Raw genomic sequence first — 22,535 nt, forward strand, 5'->3', positions numbered from 1 at the left:
AAAGAGGCGAAAGTTCAATCATTATATTTGCGATGAACAATATTCTTGTAATTTTTTTATGTCACAATGTCCAGATACTGATACTGCCATTACCTTTAGGTTTTTGATTTTACATTGCTGTTTCCGGTAATACTCCACATGTGTTCGGACACCCGTCACACCGTTATGATGATGATTATGGTGCAGTACGCCTGATAGATTGCTTATTAGATGACAGTAATAATGGGTAGAAGGCGACCAAGACCAAATAAAAACAAACGGGAAAGAGATGGGGTAAATTAAATGTCTGTTACCGAATCCTTCATGTTCATTGTGAAATTCCCTTCTAGCTTCTTACGGAACTCTAGATCTGTATGGGGAAGGAGAGCACAACACTTCCAATAAAAAGCAAGCCCCCCCCCAAAAAAAAACAAAAAAAAAAAACAACAACAACAACCAGAGGTTTTTTATATGTCTCTGCAACAACAAAACAAAAAAATGCAAGTTTAAAAATCAGCTAATCATTTCATTAATATGTTGATGGTGCAACAGTTGGGGCAAGCGCAGTTGTATAAAGAGGATATCTATATTGTGTGATTTGATATTTGCTGTATCCAGTGAGTTGAATGGTGTATATTTGTGCAGCTTGCCGCACGAATATACACCCATTTCAATGAGTTGGATAAAGCAAATATCAAATCACACAATTATAGGTGTTCTATTTATCTCATACGATTTTTGTTTTAAACAAACTTTGAGATAATCCCAGTGAAACTATGAATGATTTCAACCCACACAGATGACGCTTAAATTGATGATGTCGCACTGTTGATGTTGACATGCCAAAAGAAAGTTATTTGTAGATCATGACTGTACAGAATATGAAATCTTGGAGTCTTTAAAAAACATGTGTGAGAATCTGTTCAGTCTATGGGAGAGTTTTTTGGATCACACAGGACATTTGGTCCTATGTAATCAATGAACACACAGGACCGAACCAAATTTTGTCAGACCGAAAAACCTAATTTAAAAAAGTGAAATAAGTGAAAATGCAGAACCAAGGAAATCTTATTACTGTAGACGGTCCATGCAGTTTTAATCACATTCATTTACGTATTTGGATTTGTGCGATATTTTTTTACTTACAACAAACATTTGAATGATGCCGCATCAAAATAATAAAGCTCAAAACCGGATGCTGAGACATTGGACATTCTGGTCCGGTGTAAAAAATGACTCATCAGACCAGAGGCACTGCACATCGGTCAGGTCCGACGGTCCGATGTCTTTCGCATAGACTGTCTGTTGGAGATCTTTAGACTTTTGACTTTTAACAAAGTTAACAGAGAGATGCATTTACATTGCATTATGGGTCTTGAGGTAACTGAGGAAAAAAAATTCATTTGGATTAATGTGTAAAGTCCAAATTTTCTCTTCACCCATGTGTTGTCATTAGAGCTCGCATTGGGAGTGTGCTTGCTTTTAAAATTTTCTGTAATATTATCAGACAAAAACAAACATGTTATGTATACATGTCTCTGTTTATTATATTTGCAGAAAGGATATCAATCAGCGGTGAGGGAAAACAAGCTGTTTGAAAAGTATTATAAAGTAAGATTTTATTTATCATTAAGTAAGATTTTATTTATTCACTCTACTGGTCATCTCCTAGAAGTGTCCATGTATTGATGAAATGTTTGTCATCTGTGTGCAAGAAATTGATATGATATCTATTAATAGGAACTTGGAATTGTACCAGAACAGGAATGGGACGCCTTTATGAATGCCCTTCGGGAGCCCCTACCAATCACCTTCAGAATCACTAGTTTTGGTGGGTGAGTGTCACATTGGAATCCTCCAAGTTAGAGATTTGTTGTCTTTTCAGCATCACAGACATTTTCCATTTAAGTTTAGTAGCATGGTCCCTTTTTTTTGCCCTTATTTTACTGGTTAAACATGAGGATATTGTATAATTTTTATTTCCATGATGTATAAAAAAGTATTTGTAATTAAAGCATTGTACATCTTTAATGAACAATTTCACATGTCAAAAAAGACAAGCTCATATTTAACACCTATTGCATATAAAAATTCCGGAACATTTTCCCAAGAACAGACTATGGTTTCTCTATTACATAGGAGTGGGTCAAGACATTTAAATAGTTACTATAAAAGGATGGAGCTCAGAAAAATCTAGTGTATAGAGATAAACAATTCAAATTATTTACAATAAATTAAAAATTTTGTACACAATCTCATGCATTTTACATATATTGTATTTTTATATACTGAGGGGAAGGGGGGTGTACTTGCTATGCAGAGGTTTTTTATTTGTTCTTTATTTTTTGTTGGATCTTTTATGGGCTTTAAATCTTTGAATTTTTATTCTATTCCAGGGAAACAGAAGAGTTGAAAAAGTTGGTAAAAACAGAGTACATTGGAAAACTTTTAGAAGAGAAGTCATCGAGCGACAAGCCAAAAGTTGTGTGTTTGCCATGGTAAAAACATGGACTAATGTATAGCATTTTATTTACTGTAACTATAGAGGTTTATTTTCAAAAATGATTAAATCAGTTTATTAGAATCTAGAATTTTTTCCCCCCCAAAATGGTAAATTAGGTATCCAGATGAACTTGGATGGCAATTAAATTCATCCAGACAGGAAGTTCGGAAAGATGCACGGTTTGAAAAATTGAAGACATTTCTTCTTCAGGAAACTGAAAGTGTAAGATCTCTTCTACTGAAATTGTTTGGTCTCTTGAGGCTTAATAAATGTATAGTTTATTGACTGACTTTCCTTTTGTGAACTTTTCATGATATAGGGCAGTATTAGCAGACAAGAAGCTGTATCAATGATACCACCAATGTTGATGGACGTAAAGCCACATCACAAGGTAGCGAGCTGTTATATGTTATAAAAAAATCAGACTAAATTTAGAAGTATCAACATCAACATGCATATAACAAGCAGGTTGCAACATGATTAATATTATAAAACTTTCGAATGATAAATAAGTATTGATACATCACAGTACCTGGTATATGGGCAAGTAAATATACTTGGTAGGTACCTCTGGATGAATAAAACGTGATAAACCATAGCCCATCACAAAAAGTCCAGTCCACCCATTTCTTGATGAAATGATAATTATTTGCTTTTATAAGTACTAGAAAAGACAAGCTGTCATACAAAGTTGTATTTAACTGTAAATATAGACTTGTTTTGAACATTCTCTAAATATGTATAATTTTGTTTCTAGGTTTTAGATATGTGTGCTGCTCCTGGTTCAAAAACAGCTCAGCTGATTGAGTATCTACACAACACTCCAGACAATGAAATGCCAGGTACACTAACGTTTCAAATTTATGTAACTTTGAATTTGAAAGACTCAATTTTTTTTCAGTAGTTAGCATTAATGAATTGTTTGTTGATGTGGAAACCAGATTGACATGGCTGCTTTGTTTTCAGAGGGTTATGTGGTTGCCAATGATGTGGACAACAAGCGATGCTACTTGATGACTCATCAGGTCAAAAGGTTAAACAGTCCCTGCTGTGCCATCATTAATCATGATGCTTCCTACCTGCCTAATCTGAGATGTGGGGTAACTCATTGCTCGTTACTGACTTTTTTTTAGAATCTTTGAATGATAGATTCTTAATTAAAATCTTAATTAGTTTAAAAAGAATTGTTTGATGGTGTCTAATTTTCAAAATGGAAAAGGAATACAATAATTTAACATTAGTGATGACTTTGATAGCTTGGTAACATTTTATACAGCCCAGCATGAAAATGCTGATGCCTCACAGTAATCATCAACCACCGAGGTGTCCTGTATTTCAATACTAATTTGACATGAGAACTTGAAAATTGACATCATATCCTTAAAATTTGGGGGTACTACTACTTGGTAGAAGGTCAAGGTCATTTCCTCCCCACGAGCACACCTTTATACAGCAAGAATAGCCAGAGTATACCTCAATGCACAGACCTCATATAGTGTCATTACACAAAAGGAAACCCAGAGATTTTCATGCTCATTTCTAGAAGGTCAAATACTGCAGGCTTCGGGGCCACCAACACATAAAAATCTCAGCTCAAATCTCAACCTCAAATCTTAGATTTCTGCCTCACCTGAGATTTTCCTAAAACACCGTGCCACCAACGTTTCTGAGATTCGTCTCACGTAAGCTGAGATTTGAGAAAAATCTTAGATTTATTTTCGTTGTTATATGCGACCTTTTTGCGAAAAATGCACTAATATGTTGATTCAATGATTGAATTTACCTTTTATTCAGTTGTTTATGCAATATTTTCGTGTATAGATCGCGATAAAAACACATCCCCCACTTCCTTCGTCTTTTATTTGCTGTTTCGGGTCATTCAACAGAAAGGATTCCATTACGACATTTGTGACAATAAATGTTCATCGAACCCAAGTAAAATAATCCCTACAGAAGAATAAGACAAAAAAATATCCAAATTTTGTAGTCTTAGCTCGTCTGTCGACATAAACACACAAAAACATACACCGAGGCGTCACTTCCGCCATTGTGACGTTACGTGTAGCAGGTAGGCGGATCACTATATTTCCCTGACCGATTAAATTAAATCATTTTGATGAAACACATTTTTCTTTCTTTTGTTATGTGTTAGATATCATGGTATATCTAGGGACTACTTGTATTTAGAATAAACCTGAGTGATTTTTTTCTAGCATGCAGATCCCAAAAAAAGTTCGATAGTCGATATAATTATATAGCCAAATTTCTCACATGCTGTAATAAATTTTGCGAGTTTTCCATAAGTGTGGATAAATGTGATAATATGAACAGCGAACATGAGCGGGTAACATATGTATACTTAGTTTTACAGGATCATTTGTCAAGAAAATTTCTCGAGGAACTGTTTAATTAATTGTCGGGGAATTTCAGTTCATCCCCCCCCCCCCCCAAAGGAAGAAAAACCCGCTAAAATTTGAACTAAGGGCATGAATAGGGAAGAGGCAAACTAACACATCGCATTTTTCTATGATCCCCTGTGACATAATGTCTCGGAAAGTCTTTATTTCTATTTTTAGATAAATAATAAACAACGAATATAACACCACTTGACAAATAATCATCGTTATATTGGAAACCCAAGTCAATCTCGCATGTGCTCATCGATAATGAGAAACTGATTAATTTCTAATATCATATTAAATAAAAGTTTCACTGCGTAATGATGTAAATTTTTTAAAAACAAAGGATCACACTTTTTGGGAGGTTTCAAAATGTAAGTTGTCAATTTAAAATATTCCCCTAATTACTGTTTGTTAAAAAAAATCATTCATGCAAGTACATTTGAATAGATGCAGTTCTTGTGAATTATGTATCTCAGAATGGACATAAAACGAATTTATTCTTATAAATACTATAAACTGTCAAGGATTTTATGTTTACGCACAATGCATAGAGAGTATTTAAATTCGATCCAAATTATCAATTAAGAATTTTATAGATTTAGTTAAGAACCAAATTAGACGGACTACTATCATCTGTAATTAATAAATTGTGATTTACAAAATGTACATATTATTTCCAAAGAACAGAAATATTTGTACATGAAATGTTAGACAGATTTCTTTTAATATTTGCGTATAATTTACACTTATAAACAGTATACACCTATTAACTGGCTATGAGGACAATAGCAAGTTTATCGTTCCCCAATACAGCATCTATTTCCCGAGGCGCAGCCGACTATACACTATACGGAGGTATAATAATAAAATATAACTACCGGGGGAAAAAAACAAAGACGGGACCGAGGAGGTTTTATATCTTATCTAGTCATATTTCCTTTACTGATATACAAGAACATTGTGAATTACATATAATAAAAATGTCATGCCACAAATAGCACATTAAAATATGAATTTAATTAATTATATTAATTCCTACATGAATGAAGATATAAATGTTATGTATAACATGCCACTGGAATAATTATATTCCTTTTACTCTTTATTTTTTATGCTTTTAGTAAAGTTTGAAGTGCTTGATTCCATACGTGGACAATATTATAGTAAGAATAGTTTACCTGTGTATAATTCAGACACCCCCTCTTCACAGGAGAATCAAGTTTTGGGAGAAATGAACATTATTTCTGTGATTGTGTGTTAATTTCGTGTATTCATGGATTAAAATGTTCACTGTCATAACATTTGTGATTATTTTACCATAAAATAATTCTGTGAGATTTTGTCTGAGACTGGTATACATCAATCTCAAAATTTTCTGAGAAATCTCAGATTTTTTTCTCAGCTGAGTCCAAAAAAACGTTGGTGGCACGCATGTTTGAGAAAAATCTCAGACTTGAGAAAAAATCTCAGATTTGAGAAAAAACTCAAAAGACTAGTCTGAGTTTGAGAAAATATTTGTTTGGTGGCACAGTTTGGTGAGAAAAACTCAAATTTTCTGAGAAATCTCAGATTTGAGAAAATCTCAGCGTTGGTGGCCCCGAAGCCAGGGCCTTTTATTACTTTTTATGTCATTGAGCAGAGCTTTAATGTCATCTAGTGAGCATCCCATCTAAATCGCTACGCAACCAAAGGTGTGACTCATTGGATGCATCCGCAAAAGAAAATAGCAATAGCAATAAATCAGTTTCTTCGAAAATGAAATTCACAATGAATACCCCGGTAATAACTTAAAAATAAAATGGCATCAATTATATCTACAATTAATTCTGTTACTAAACACTGATACTTTAATTTCACACAAGAAAACATGATAGTTGTAGCGGATGAATTTCTAAATGAAGCAGTGCATTGAATGACATGAATAACATTTCAGAAGGATAACCATGTAAAAGAAACAACCCACCACGCGGTAAAATAATCACAAAATTACAGTATTACAAATACTGGAGGACTAAAAACATTGAACTACAAATTTCAACGTTACTTTTACAATTTAATAACCAATTTTACCATTAAAATTGAAGATATCGACCTACATTACTGGATGTCTCAATTTCCACCATTTCATAGTATACACTTATCCACTTGCTGTGTGTGGGATAGCGACAGGAACTATTCCCCGAGGGCTTGCCCGAGGGGAATAGTTCCTGTCAAGGGTTTGATGAAAGAGCTATCCCACACACAGCCAGTGGATAAGTGTTTTATTGTACTGATGTATATCATAATTTCTAAGGGTTTGTATTACTTGATACTACAGTTTCATAGGCAAAACATGGAAAGAATAATTATTAAAGTTTTGAACAAGTATTTGGAATAAGATAACACTGCTAGAGTGAGCTGAAATCCTGATGACGTCACAATGCTATTGAAGTCAGGATAACATCATCTATGTAGGAAATCAAAATTGGCGGCAAAAATTGCATGAAATTTTTCCGAGGGTGGGTAGCACAAACTATACCCCAGGTATAGCTTTGCTATCCGTGGAAATTTTCAGACTATACAAGATAGTTATTTTACCTTGTTAACTTTATATAGGAAACATTTTAACAGAAGTATAATAATATACTTTATACCATGCCTAATCGTAACTTGTAGTCATAGCAGAGACATGGATGTTGTAGTTTAGGTGAAATCACTAATACAATGCTCAATACATTGATAATTAAAATAATATTATATAAATTCAATAAATCCTTCCTAGTTTTTCAACTGACTGAAGAAAGATGAGTTAAATTTCAGCATGAACATGTTTACTTTCGATGGTTTCTGGGTAATTCGAACCCTGCTCTATTTGGACCATGGCATAAGACCCCAAAAGTGTAATTGTGACATTTTGTTTAAAGTTAAAACTCTATATAAAATTCAAAAAGAAATTTTGAAATTGTTTTTCTTGTTCAGTGCCTTTGAAGGCTTTCAGGCTTTTCATTTGTTTTCTAGTTGGTCTCAAAAATGTTATAAGTGAATATATATTCATAAAAATCTTTTGTGATTGGTTGACAGGATGGCCCTCGTGAGTTTGTGAAGTACGATCGTATTTTGTGTGACGTCCCTTGTAGTGGAGACGGAACTCTGAGAAAAAATCAGGATATCTGGACGAAATGGACACCAAACCAAGGAATAAACTTACACGGGTACATTATGTATCTCCTTTCCTATTATCTCCAAAACGGAAATACTTAACAGTATTTTATGAAATAGTTTCTGCTTTTAAAAGGCAAGCTTTAGCAATAAATGTAAAGAAATTTCGTAATGTTTTTGAATTAAGTAAAAACACCTTACAAGTAACAAGGATAGTGCATTACATATTATAGTTAGTTCTATCTTCATGATTGTTGATCTTACAGAATTCAGGCCAAGATCTTGAAGCGAGGATTAGACTTGCTGGAGGTCGGAGGTCGTCTGGTGTACTCAACATGTTCTCTCAACCCGGTGGAAGACGAGGCTGTTATTGCTGGCATGTTACAAAAGTGTGAAGGTGATTTCTACCTTTGATATTGTGGATCACTAAATTTTTGCGACACCTTATTTTTGTGAGATGGCAATCTGGTACATATTTATAAGCAAGATAAAATTTTCATGAGCTATGGTTATTGTTGTATATTATCCTTAACAGTTTAAATATGCCCAAGAATAAAATTTTTGTGAGAAGACACTTTTGCCTAATGATGTGTAAATGAAAATTTCACAAATAAAAATTGATGATAGTTATTAAAAGTGTGAAGGTGATTTCTACATTTGATAGATATATTTAAAAGTTATTAAAAGTGTGAAGATATATACTCCATTCTCATTATATCGGGGGTTCCATTGTATCACAGTATTTTCCTATTTTAGCATACATAACACATATCCTTTTTTTAATGAACTGTCTGTCTTTCGTCTGATTATTGACTCGTGATAATGAAAAAAGTATGGAACGCACATTAAGAAATATTTATTCCACTAATGAGTAATTTACTGACTTCAATTCCTGTTCTTTTTTTTTTTTTAGACCATTGAATATATAAATCTAGTAAAAACCAAAATGAAGTTCATATTTTGAAAGCCTTAAGTTGTTGTTATTGTTTAGTTTTCATGTAGATTCACATGCTTAATTAAAAAATAAAAATTGCACTTCATGACAATGCCAATCTTCGTATTCCAATACTGTAATACAATGAGACTCTCCATTTTAGGAGGTAAATAAGACTTCCTGATTTAAAAAAAGACTACAAATTAAACAAAGCAAGCTTGGAAAATAATTTGCCACTAAAAATTAGTTCATTGTTAGATATATGAATAGCAATTGTTGAAAAGTGAAAGTTCAAGGTCAATGGCAGAAAAATTATTAAAAAAAAATTTCTGGGCTATATTGTTGTAATAGAGAATCTTTAGAATCATTAGAAGCTCTTACTTGGTACAGAGAATGTTCATGACCTGAGGGTGTATCTTTACCTTCAATCAAGGTCACTGACAAAAAAGTACAGAATTCCTGACCTGGCTATACCTTTGTAATGAAGAATCATTTAAAGCTCATACTTGGTACAAAAATGGTTTACTTGTGGGTGTGACTTGACTTTGACCTAAGGTCATTTTGACAAATTCAAGGTCACTGACAGAAAAAGTATAGAATTCTTTTTTGAGCTTTAACTTTGTAATTGAGAATCATTAAAAGCTCATACCTGGTACAAAAATTGTTAATGACCTGAAGGTGTGTCCTAACCTTGACCCAAGGTCACTCTGGCAAGTTCAAGGTCTCTGATATAAAAAGTATAATATTTGTGACAGGTCTAGAATTTTCTAATGGAGAAACATTTGATGTCCATATTTCACTAAAAGATTACTTATGACCAGATGATATGTCATTTTTTAACCAAGGTAATTTTGGCAAATTCAAGGTCACATTTTAATTTGAAATGACATTTTAAAAAAAAGGGGGGGGGGTCATTTTGTGAGCTCACTCAATTTAGAATTTTTAATGTTTTAGAGCTGTAGCAAAGTAAAGGTTAAGAGTAACTCCTGAGTCTAACATTTCCTTTGTTGTTTTATTCAGGTTCAGTAGAACTGGTTGACGTAAGTGAGGAAATTAAGAATCTCAAATATACACCAGGAATTTCACAGTGGAAGGTAAGTAGTGTCTACGTAAAATACTGAATCTATCAGAGGTAATTTCATATAATTATAACATAAATAATAATTGGCAAGAGATGTTGCCCTTATGTGTTTTTTGTCAGTTACACGATTATTAGTTATGATCATGGGTGATCTTTGTTTTCCTTTTTTTTTTTTTTTAAATTTATCCAGTAGGTTTGATATAGCAATTGAATTAATTCCTTACTCTTCAGCATAGAGAAGTTTTTAAGTTGATAGAAAAATTTGTATATAATCAAACATTTTATCAGATTTGAATACGGTACTCTCTGTTTACAAATGATGACTAAGGACAGCAGTCAGTTATGACTACGAGTGACTAGAGTCTGTATCTATCTACACTCATTTCCATTACAGATGATGACTAAGGATTGTAGTCAGTTTTTTTTAGTGACTACGAGTCTGTATCTATCTACACTCATTTCCATTACAGATGATGACTAAGGATTGTAGTCAGTTTTTTAGTGACACTGAGTCTGTATCTAACTACACTCATTTCCATTACAGATGTTGACTAAGGATGGTAGTCAATTTTTTGATGACACTGAGTCTGTATCTAACTACAGTCATTTCCATTACAGATGATGACTAAAGACGGTAGTCAGTTTTTTGATGATTACGAGTCTGTATCAAACTACACTCATTTCCAACCCTCCATGTTCCCACCAACAAAGGAGGAAAGTGAAAAATTAAACCTACACAGATGGTAACATTTTCTTTAAGTTGTGTCCCATTGTTTAAGTGTGCTATTCTAGTAAAAAAAATCTACCTAACCCCAGGACAGCAAAAAAAAAAATCTCTTCTGTTCATGGGGGTGCTGACGAATAAATCAATTCTATGTTGGATTGTTCAAGTGGGTAATTTACATCTGTCCATGGACATAGGATGCTTACTCCTCTTATGCACCTGATCCCACCTCTGGTATTTCCGGGGGTCCGTGTTTTATGTACTGTTAGTTATCTTGACCTTTTTTCATTAGTTGCTATTACTACCAAGGTTACTAGTTGTAATCACTACCAAAAATTTTGTAATGAATGAACTGCTTCTGTCTGAGGTCCCTGTATTAAAAAAATTAAATTCTATGCATGGTTCCATTTCAAGAAAAAAAAAATTCATTGGGTAGTACTCCCTGAAATTTTCTGGTATCCTGTGTAAGGGTAGATTTTTTTTTATTGGAATAGCCTTTAATTAAATGTGTATACACAGATTGTAATGTTTCAATTGGTAAAGTTATGTCCCTTTGCTTTCTCTGGTAGTGTTGTATACAGGAATTAGATATATGTCTGTATATTGTTCCAAAAAATTTATTTCTCTAAATGAAATAAAGGGAGATTTATGTCATTGTGTGGTCAAAATTCTTAACAATAGTCTCTCACCTGATTGTTAACCTGAGGAATATTGAAGAACTTAAAGATGTTAACTGTCATTTTCATTTTAGTGGTACATGTAACCATTTCCTTTATGGTGCACTACAAGTAGATTCTAAGACAGTTCATTGGTTTTAGAATTTGTACAGGGTGCTATATAAAACTGTGAGGTTAATCTAACCTGGAACTCAAATGAATTCTGGGTACAACTTTCACAGACATTTTAACACAAAAGATAATACTGAAATTCATTAGAAAAGGGAATATTCTGACCTATGTACTAGTAGTTCTACAGAAAGAAAGGTAATCATTAAGCATTTATCAAGAAAGACTTGTAGTAAATTTGATAATACATGTGACATCAGTGGCTATACACACAAAGATGAAATCAAATGTAAATTAAAGCATTTAATTTCCTTCAAAATAATGTGTGTGTGATTAACAACCTGTAAATACATTATGTGTATTCATAACCAACTATTCAGAAATAAAAGCAGAAAGTTGAAAACATTTGCAGCAGATAGTTGAAAATATCTGTTTCATGATTAGGTTGGGCACTTTATTATCTATTGTTGATAAAAAAGGAATTTCAGCATTTCAGTGTAATGTAACAAAATTATGATTTTTAAAAATTTTAAAAATAAGTTTGTTTGTTTGTATGTTGTTTAACGTCCCTCTCGAGAATTTTTCACTCATATGGAGACACCACCACTTGCCGGTGGAGAGCTGCAAATTTTGTCCTGTACTCGGCACTGACAGCCATTGAGCAGTGAGGGATCTTTTTCGTGCCAGCACCTACTGCGACACGGGACCTCGGTTTATACGGTCTCATCCAAAGAACCGGTCTCCACGTCCCACAGTGGGATTCGAACCCGCGACGTAAGGATCAACTCCTTACTTCTCGACTCTAGAGCAGACGCTCTAACCACTGCGCCACGCGGGCGACTTAAAAATAAGTAAAATAGATTATAAGTCAATGTAGAAGTATTTTGCCCCTGAAGTGGTTCCTATGACTTTATCTTGCATATGTACATAATTTAAGATAAGATAACCAATTCTCTGATTCTTTCTGAAGCATATTGACTAGCTGTTTGCATCAGATATTATTTTATTGCTAATTTTTTATTACCATGCACCTCAAGTAGATCCTACAACACTTGTTGGTTTCTAGGATTTGTACAAAGTGCAACATGAAATGGGGAGCTTTAACTTGACCATGAACTTTTGCAAGTTTTGGGAAAATCAGTCACTGCATCACACACAAATACTTCAACAATATCAACTGTAAATACAAAAAATATTAGTACAGTAAAACTTGTCTAATCCGGCGACCAGTGGTTCCAAAATTTTTGGCCGGATTAGGCAACATCCGGATTGGAGAAAATTGAACCGTTATAGCAAGTTAAAAATTACATAGATATAAACAAAGAGTGGTAAATAAATACTTGATCAAATGTGTCATTTTTTACGTTTCACTTGAAAAAATTGTCTATTTCCGTTTGTTTTGAACTCTGTTTGTTCTTCAGAATTTTCATTTCTGTTTAAGTTTTTTATTCAGTATCGAAATATAATATCTCTTGGTCATTTATCAAATTTGAAAATCGTTAAATGTTTTAAATACACTCAAAAACCTTACCGTAGCTGTAAATATTATTTTGTTAGGGACAGATTCCTAATTAATTTCTTTCTTTTAAAATTAATATGTTTGAATATTTAGACACTGTATTTGTTAATTTCATATGTTATACATGTAATCATGGTAATGAATATTGAACCAAAATCTTCTGTCGCTTAGGTCGTTGTAAACTAGCGACACAAAGGAAAGTAATTCGAATTGCACATCGTGCACGCAAAACGAAAGTAGAAAAGTCTCCAAGTTTTTCTACAGACATGCTACACGCAACCATAAATATCACTCATTCTTTTGCGAGTTTCCTCGCCTTACTTGAGCCATTAATAATTTTTTTTATCACGTTTGTTAAAATCTAAACTGTCGATACATTAACGGGACAATAATTACCCCACATCTCTAATGACCAGCGGGCACAGGTATAAATAAGTGGCCGGATTAGAGGTGATAATTTGTACTAATTATGAGCAGTAAGTTCTTTAAATAGCGGCCGGTTTACAGAATAGGCAAGATCCGGACTGCACAACATTTATTAAACATAAATTATAAAGAAAATTCCAGGGACTAAAATATTACGCCGGACTGAACAACATGCCGGAATGCACAACATCCGGATTCAACAAGTTTTGCTGTATTTCAGTGACTCAGTAAAGTGTCTTGAAATGAAGACTTGTATCTAAATGAATTACAGGAGCATGTAAACTGTAAATGGTTTACAATAAAGTTGCACTCAAAGTAGATCCTAAAACTTTATATGGCTTTAGGATTAGTTACCAGTGCTAAAGAAAAAAGACTTGATAAACTTATCATGTTTTGTCAGCACAGGCAAAATGTCATTTTTATCAAGAACATTAAAAACAGAACAGCCAAATAAAACAATACAAGAAGAACTATAGCATTACATCCTTCTTGTCTGTTTCAGTATGAGAGTGTTACCCTTCTGTCTGTTTCAGTATGAGAGTGTTACCACATCTGTCTGTTTCAGTATGAGGGTGTTACCACATCTTCTGTCTGTTTCAGTATGAGAGTGTCACCACATCATCTGTCTGTTTCAGTATGAGGGTGTTACCACTTCTATCTCTTTCAGTATGAGGGTGTTACCACATCTGTCTGTTTCAGTATGAGAGTGTCACCACATCTGTCTGTTTCAGTATGAGGGTGTTACCACTTCTGTCTGTTTCAGTATGAGGGTGTTACCACATCTGTCTGTTTCAGTATGAGGGTGTTACCACTTCTGTCTGTTTCAGTATAAGAGTGTTACCACATCTATTGTCTGTTTCAGTATGAGAGTGTTACCACATCTTTTGTCTGTTTCAGTATGAGGGTGTTACCACATCTTTTGTCTGTTACAGTATAATTTCACATCTTTTGTTTGTTTCAGTATGAGAGTGTTACCATCTTCTGTTTTAGTATAAGAGTGTTACCACGTCTTTTGTCTGTTTCAGTATGAGAGTGTTACCACATCTGTCTGTTTCAGTATGAGAGTGTTCCCACATCTTTTGTCTGTTTCAGTATGAGGGTGTTACCACATCGTTTGTCTGTTACAGTATAATTTCACATCTTTTGTTTGTTTCAGTATGAGAGTGTTACCACATCAACAGGATACAGGAGGGTTCTTTATTGCAGTCCTGAGGAAAAACTCTACAGTACCATGGCAACAGAAGAAAACACCAGCAAACACAGGTAATAGGAAACATCTTTTTTCCCATTAATTTGTAAAAAGGGTAAGAGAAATAGCCATAACAATGTGTATATCAGGTAGAAATATAAGAGCTTATTCCATTTTCACAGAACAGAAAGAACAAAACAAAACAGTGGAGACGAGTACCACAAATGGAGGAGAGGCAAAGGAGGGTAAGGCCGAGGACAGCAATCCTCCATTGAAGGACCCAGAAGATGGGAGAACAAAAAAGAGACCAGCAGAGGAGGAGGAAGATTTGAAGTAATTCATGTTAGCACCCCTCATTGATCGATGTTTTCTTAAGCTTTTTACCTGCTACTGTATTAATTCTCCCATATCAATAGATGATGTATGTTTAATTGTATTTACTCTAAATTAACTATTCTACTATTGTTATTCCCGAGATCAAAGTAATGTCGCGACCATTATTCTCCTATAAATCATAAACATCATCAAAAGATTATCAGATTAGAAACATATTTAAAACTTGTAACGGAGAATTAAAATATGATCTTAGAATGAATACTTATTTAAACTATGTTGTCTTGTCCTCTACAATCTACATGTTGTGTATTGCCTTAAACAGCGGACAAACATCTATTTTATAGCTGTTCATGGACCTCCCCATAACATTTACACTCCATGAATTTTTAATCAATGAAATTGACAAGATTTGCTATTTTATACATATAATCATAAAAATTTATGTTTGTTGCAAACAAAGTTATAAATGATAAAAGGATTTTTGTAATCCAACAAAAGTTTTAATCATCTGCATTGCTTTGCAGTTGATACACATGTAAACAAACGAGGCTGGTGTTACATGGAACAGCCAAATCAAGACATGGTGACCTAATTTGTGTCTTTATAGAGAAAACGATCAGCAGTATTTTAGAGCTGTTAGTAAATGAAATACAGTCATACCTCATTATCTGGAACTCCATGGGACCAAGAAAAAACTTAGAGATATCCGATGATTCAAGATATCCAGGGTAAAATACGTAAATAAGTAGTGGGGACTTCCAAATAACTTTGACATATCCATGGTATTTGAGATATCAGTGTTCGAGATACCGAAGTTCAACTGTAACAGCTTTTACATTTCAAACAACATTTTTCGACCTCGAAGGTTACCCTGCAATAACCAGGAAAATGCGACCTTTATTTCAACTATCCCAGTGATTGGCAATCTGTGTTATTACAATTGCATTGTTAAGTCATCCCTCAGTGTCAGAGGATTTGACTGTGGCTTGTACCATTTTGCATTTAGCTTATTTAAAAAGGAAGCATTGAATGTATGTTCATCAAACTACATACGTTGCATCATTGCAGATACATATAAATATTTTGGAGATCATTTCAACTGCAAGAAGTTTATGACGATTCTTTCCTTGACCTTGACATTAACTTTCCTTTTAATGTTATCTGAAATATGGTAATTCTTTCATTAAAATAAATCAATCTCCTCCTTCTATTTACAGCCCCAAACCATCTAAGCAGGTGTCCAGGCGACTGCATGGTTACAAAGAGGATCCATACATCTTCTTGGAGGACGATGACCCCATGTGGGGCCCCATCAAGTGAGTGTTAGTCTCTGGACACTAGTATGCTTTTTGTTCTAAATGAATTCCTCCATGTAAATGATTTGTGAATGAGATAATGGCTTTTCTATGTTTAATGTCCAATCTAAGTAGAATTAGCCCTTTCAACTTGCTTTTCATTTATTTATTTGTTGATTGGGAAAAGATCTAATTCTTCAATTAACTTTAAGAGAAAACCTGCAGAGGCAGTATGTATTAGACAGACTGTAGACTTTTTTGAGGTGTTGAGGATGCAACATTTTGGTTGGCTATTCAGAATACCCTGGAATGCTTTAGTATTATTTGTTATGCAAATATATGCAAAAATCCACAGAGGACTTTAGAAGGAATTAGCTGATTGGTTGGCACAAAGGTCACCAAAACATGACCTGAATGGGGATGTTTAAAATATTTTACGAGTGACAAAATAAATAAAGGAATAATAATTTTTATTACATGGTGGTCAAACATGTGGCTCCTTAACCTTGAATCGTTCAAATAGATGTCAATAAGACACGACAGAAAGAACTGTAATATAATCTGTAAACTTGTTAAATTATTATGTTGTGATTTAGATTTATATTTTGGAAAATTATGACTTTTTCTCTGTTTTCAGGAATTTTTACGGGATTCCTGATGATTTCCCGAGAAATCAGATTATGTACAGGGCTGAGAACAGTCAGAGGAGAACGCTGTATTACGTGTCATCAGCCATCAGAGATCTGGTACGCAGGAACAACGAAAGAATCAAAGTAAGAATATACTATACTACTACAACAACAAATTTTCTTAATGAAGAACAATTTATATATTTATATATTTTTGACTTGATTATATGATGTTCTTTGATATTTATATCTATATTAAGTTTTGAGTGTGATTAGCAGGTCATAGTTTAAACATTTTTATATGTTAGCAGACAAACAAAGTACATATATAACACAAAATTTTTTATTTTTCTAGTTCATCAACCTAGGGGTGAAAGTCTTTGGTCGGAGTAAGTCCCCGCTTGTTCCAGACTGTGATTATAGAATTGCTCAAGAGGTAATTAGTCCTAATTAACATTTTATAATTAACATGATGATTAACATCATTCTGATGAAGTATATGAATGAAAGCAAAAAAATTCTGATGATAAAAATTTGAGATCTGGAAATTGGGAGTACTGTAAAATTTGTCTAATACCACTGGTTCCATAGAAATAAGGGAGATCAGACAACATTCTGGATTAGACACAATTGATATTACTGCAAAGGACTGAAAGTTTGCACCTTATAGGCAAGATTTTGGAATACACAACATCCAGGTTAGACAAGTTTTACTGTACTTTCAGATATCTGGGGGTTGAGGTTTTTATTTCAGATAAGAACCTTGACTTGCTTTGAAGTTTCCCTGATTTTTTGAAATATTTTTAGTATTCAACATATTTGTTGATAATCTACATATCTAGTGTTTTACTTTATAATGTACATATTTTCTTGATAATCTACATATTTTCTTGATAATCTAAATATTTTCCTGATAATCTAAATATTTTCCTGATAATCTAAATATTTTTCTGATAATCTACATATTTTTCTGATAATCTACATATTTTCCTGATAATCTCATATTTTCTTGATTATCTCATATTTTCCAGATAATCTATATATTTTCCTGATGATCTACATATTTTCCTGATAATCTCATACTTTCCTGATAAACTACATATTTTCCTGATATCTACATATTTTTCTGATAATCTGCATATTTTCCTGATAATCTACATATTTTCCTAATAATCTACATATTTACCTGATAATCTTCTTATCTAGTGATGTAGATACTAATGATCAGCTGTAAGTTAAAGATTTAAAGAATACATTTTATTTGAGGCTTCTGAATACCTAATGATTCAACTGAAAATCTTCTGTTCGTCAGGGCTTAGTGACAATGAGGAGCTTGCTTACGAAGAGATCAGTTATCCTGACGAGGGATGATTTCATTCTGGCTATGACCAAGGAAAACCCCCTGTTCAAAGACTTCTCAGTAGATGGCAGCCAGAAGTTCCACAATATGGGTAAAATGGAACAAAATAGCTGACCATAGAATTTTAAGAATTATAGAATAAAAAAGAAAATACCTGAATGTTGAACATGGGATATGAAACATGCTTGGTAGAGCTAAAGAAATGAGATTACTAAGAATTAAGTAAATTTATTGAGAAATTTATAACATCTTTTCTTAAATGGAAAACAAATGGATCAAAATGAATCCCATGGAAGACAATGAAAAAGAGTATAGAATCTAACAATGTTGTTTTCTGTTATCAGATACTGGAAGCATAGTACTTCTGTACAAAGGATCAAATAGGTAAGTATACATATCAATTATATGCTATATGTCAGTTAGCAATGAATGATATTAATTATTGTGTTGTGCTTACACTTCAAGCATATAATCTAATTTAATGATGATATGAATTTTGATATTCTGTGTGAACACAGTGGCAGTAAGATAAAGAAATTCTGTAATTTCCAGAAAAGAAATGTTAAAGACCCAAATCTCATATTAATTACCTGGTTCAACATTCTGTGCAGTATACCCTGTAGAAACTTTGATTTGTGACCACTTGTATAATCTCTTAAGGGATTCAGTCTAACGTTGATCTATTGACAGTGAGACAGGGCCGCTTTATATTCAGTCTAACGTTGATCTATTGACAGTGAGACAGGGCCGCTTTATATTCAGTCTAACGTTGATCTATTGACAGTGAGACAGGGCCGCTTTATATTCAGTCTAACGTTGATCTATTGACAGTGAGACAGGGCCGCTTTATATTCAGTCTAACATTGTTGTGTTCTGTTGACAGTGAGATGCGGCCGGCCTGTGATCTGGTGATTTGTGGCTGGCGAGGGAAGACTTCTGTAAGAGCCTTCATCAACAGTGGGCTCAGGTTCCATTACTTAAGGCTGTTCAGTGAAAAACTGGCAGAGGATTGTAAGTTCATGTGATGCTATAATAATGTAGGCAATATGCTTGAGATATCAAGGTGAGGCAAGATATGGGGCTATATAATAACAAAGTTTTGTCTGAGCTTAATTTTTGTACTATTTGACTAATTTGTATTGGAATTTAGCCATTGAATTTTGATACAGTTACCTGTGAAGACTTCTTTTTATAAGCCTGTATGTTTTGGGACTGAAGTTTGGTGTAAAATTGTGAAACTGTCTAGTTTTCTTTAAAGGAATTATGGCCCTTGAATTTTGAAAACATGCACAAAGTCATTATTGAAAAATATAGATTGTTACAGTATTATGGTGAAAGACAGAGGGAATTTGTGTTTCCTTCTAATAATGGACTCTGAAGAATCTCATGCTTTAAATTTACGTTGATAGACCTTTTCTGTGTCATGTATATTGATTTCTAAATATATGTAGTTGATTGTATGATAATATGTTGTGGCTGGTCTATGTATACCAGATTTATCAGCCTTACATTTTAAACAGAACAGAAATGCAGTACAATTTTTATCGCAAAACTTGCTTGAAAGTATACACTACAACCAAAATAGTGATGCGTTGAGTGACGACACTTTTTAATCTGACTGAAATACAATTGAATCTGACTGACATAACATTGCGAAATCCAACAAAGAATCTGATTGGTGCATTTTTTATAGGTCCGCCCACATTCTCAAATGTGTTGCCGAAAACGTGGAACGTTTCCAAGAAAGATAGAAAATGGGCAAAAGAGCTTGGGCAGTATTTTCTTTTGGTGATTAAGTGGGACTATGCAATACCTTTATTAAATGATTGTGAGTGTTGGAAAACTGTAAAATGGTCTTGAAAATAAAATCTGTGCCAGGACTGGCAGGAGTTAACTTCATACATCTGTACATGTACCCCGGGCATATTTCTGCGATTGAAAAACACGGCCGTTTTCCCCCGTTTTCTTCTTCAATACATTAATAAAATCAGGGAACTGATAAAATTCAGCGTACTTAGATTTGGTTAATATATTTTTTTTAATTATTTATTTTTAACATGCAAGTATATATGATACATGTATCTATTATTTTATAATTAATATACAAATAATATTCACCGTTACAGAAAAAAAAATGCACTGAAAAAAAAGCACAAGGATTTGGAATTTTCTGGTCGCTTGTTTATTGCCATGACAGCCGTTAAAATGGGTATGCAGTAGCACACACACATTTGAAACATGGTATTTTTGACAGTTGTGGCAATAAAACAGTAAACTTTTGAATAATTCCGATGATTCATGTGTGTTTTACCAGCTATGGATATATACATTATGTACTAGTTAGTATTTTTTTCAATAACAAGTGCTCTGGTATCAGCTAGGTATGCTAAATACAATAATACCCAAGTTTTCAATTTGCTTGGGTTTGCCTACCCAGTGTACATAGTTCACTTGTTTAGTCACTGGAGACTAAAACATAGAGAAAAAGATTTTTAGTGCGCCGAAAAGTCGCACAGACTATTCAATTTAACGAACACCGAAAATGGAAAATGCCGTCAATTTATTGCAGAGGAAATCGGCAGATACATGTAGGATTAAACAGTTTTTGTCATTGAACAATATACATGTACCGTATGTGAAAGGAATATCACATGCTGAAATATGATTTTACGGTTTGTTTCTTTTTTTTTTGTAGTTCAAAAAGTCATATTCAGATTACGACCATCAAACAGGGTTATATTGGCTTGGCTGTTGGACGCATTCCAAATATATGTAGGCAAAGATACCACACGAGAGTGGGCCGGTCCTAATCAACCAATTAAAACGCATGTTTTATAAAATGTAACCCGTGATTCAAATTGTTCAATAGTCAAATCCAATAGTGTCATCACCCAACGCAACACTATTTCGGTCGAAATGTATACTTTCAAGCGAGATTTGCGATAATTATAGATTTGTATTTTTTTTAAAAGTGGCAATCCAGTTATTGGCAAAGAAGCAGCAGAAAAAAGATAAAGAAAAGGCAACAGAAGATGAGGAACACATAGATACAGATCAAACAGGAAAGCAGGAGGGGGATCTAAGGGAGGTGGATTCAGAAGTGACCAAAGCTGATGAGATGGATGATAGTGAAGAAGTAGGCAATGATAATGTAGAGGGTTGTGACAATGACGATGATATTGGGTCTACAGACAATCCGATTGATGAATGTGGGACCTGAGCATCAGAATGCAGATTGGAAATAGTGTTTTGATGAATATTATTTGGAAGAATGAGAACTGAAGATAAAGAATCATGTATTCTTAGAAATGTGTAATGAGAGAATAGTCAAAGTGATTTGTCTCATACTGTAACACAGTGTGATGCTTTTGTTTCCCATCACCTGTGTGAAGACTGTCCTTTAGTGTAACATATATACATATACAATGACATTTAAGATTTGAGTCCAAGTACTGATATACAATAAGAAATTTGATATCTTGCAAAAATATTATTAATAGGAGAGGTATTCAACACATTTATGAAATTAACGTGACAGGTATTTCCGCTTGCTTAAGCAATTTATATCAAATTCAAAATTGAGTATTCTAAAATGTGTGAAAAGATTACCTCACATTAAATCTCGGAACAATTTTATTTGGGTTTGTCATCTGTACAGACATTTTTAAGCTATCATATCAGGTATATAGTCCACTCCTCTGTAAAACAAGATGGCTCTTTGTCATTCAATACAGACCAGGCTTTGTATGAAGTACTTCTTTTTTCACTTTTGTCGGATCTAAGCAGAGAAATTGTATATATGTCATTCTGTTTAGTTTTGTCACATGTCAGATGTGGTATACTCATCCATATATTACATAATTTGAGAGTCAATAGGGTGACATTTAGTGAGATTTGACAAGCTTCAATTACACACGTTTGCATAGTTAAGTGAGTGTACCTATTGAAGACTTGTTTTCCCTCCAAAATATTAGTTTCAAGTTGAATGTGGATTCAGAGGTTGCAGAGTGTTTTGTTTACTATTTAAATTGAGAAAGTTCATTTTTATATCCGCTTTAGAATTGGTGCAATATCTGATAACTATTAAAAAATATTAATTTTCATCCCATTGTATACTCTACTTTTCTACTTTTTTTTGTATATTATAGATACCTAAAAAAAAATTTCAAAACAAATACTTTGTTTTGTTATATTAAGTCTTGTAGCTTTTTTGATACACTGAGAAAGAAGTTTAA

The 22,535-nt window shown here is 33.4% G+C and overlaps 1 protein-coding gene across 1 annotated transcript; it reads left to right on the forward strand.

Annotated features, from left to right (window-relative positions):
• The first annotated feature begins 156 nt into the window (after positions 1-156).
• On the forward strand, positions 157-21,962 carry LOC133205281 (RNA cytosine-C(5)-methyltransferase NSUN2-like). The gene is made up of 21 exons (XM_061341054.1): positions 157-273; positions 1,537-1,590; positions 1,720-1,814; positions 2,376-2,477; positions 2,599-2,704; positions 2,802-2,873; positions 3,240-3,324; positions 3,449-3,582; positions 7,945-8,075; positions 8,289-8,419; positions 9,977-10,050; positions 10,656-10,780; positions 14,648-14,754; positions 14,863-15,013; positions 16,234-16,332; positions 16,949-17,084; positions 17,296-17,376; positions 18,253-18,391; positions 18,645-18,684; positions 19,184-19,311; positions 21,273-21,962. Exons 1-21 carry the CDS (start codon positions 211-213, stop codon positions 21,518-21,520), a joined length of 2,301 nt encoding a protein of 766 aa, XP_061197038.1. The 5' UTR covers positions 157-210; the 3' UTR covers positions 21,521-21,962.
• Positions 21,963-22,535: the final 573 nt, after the last annotated feature.

Source organism: Saccostrea echinata, unplaced genomic scaffold (assembly GCF_033153115.1).
Source record: "Saccostrea echinata isolate AGI-Se365-2 ecotype Australia unplaced genomic scaffold, CSIRO_AGI_Sech_v1 ptg000054l, whole genome shotgun sequence".
Taxonomy (NCBI): Eukaryota; Metazoa; Mollusca; class Bivalvia; order Ostreida; family Ostreidae; genus Saccostrea; species Saccostrea echinata.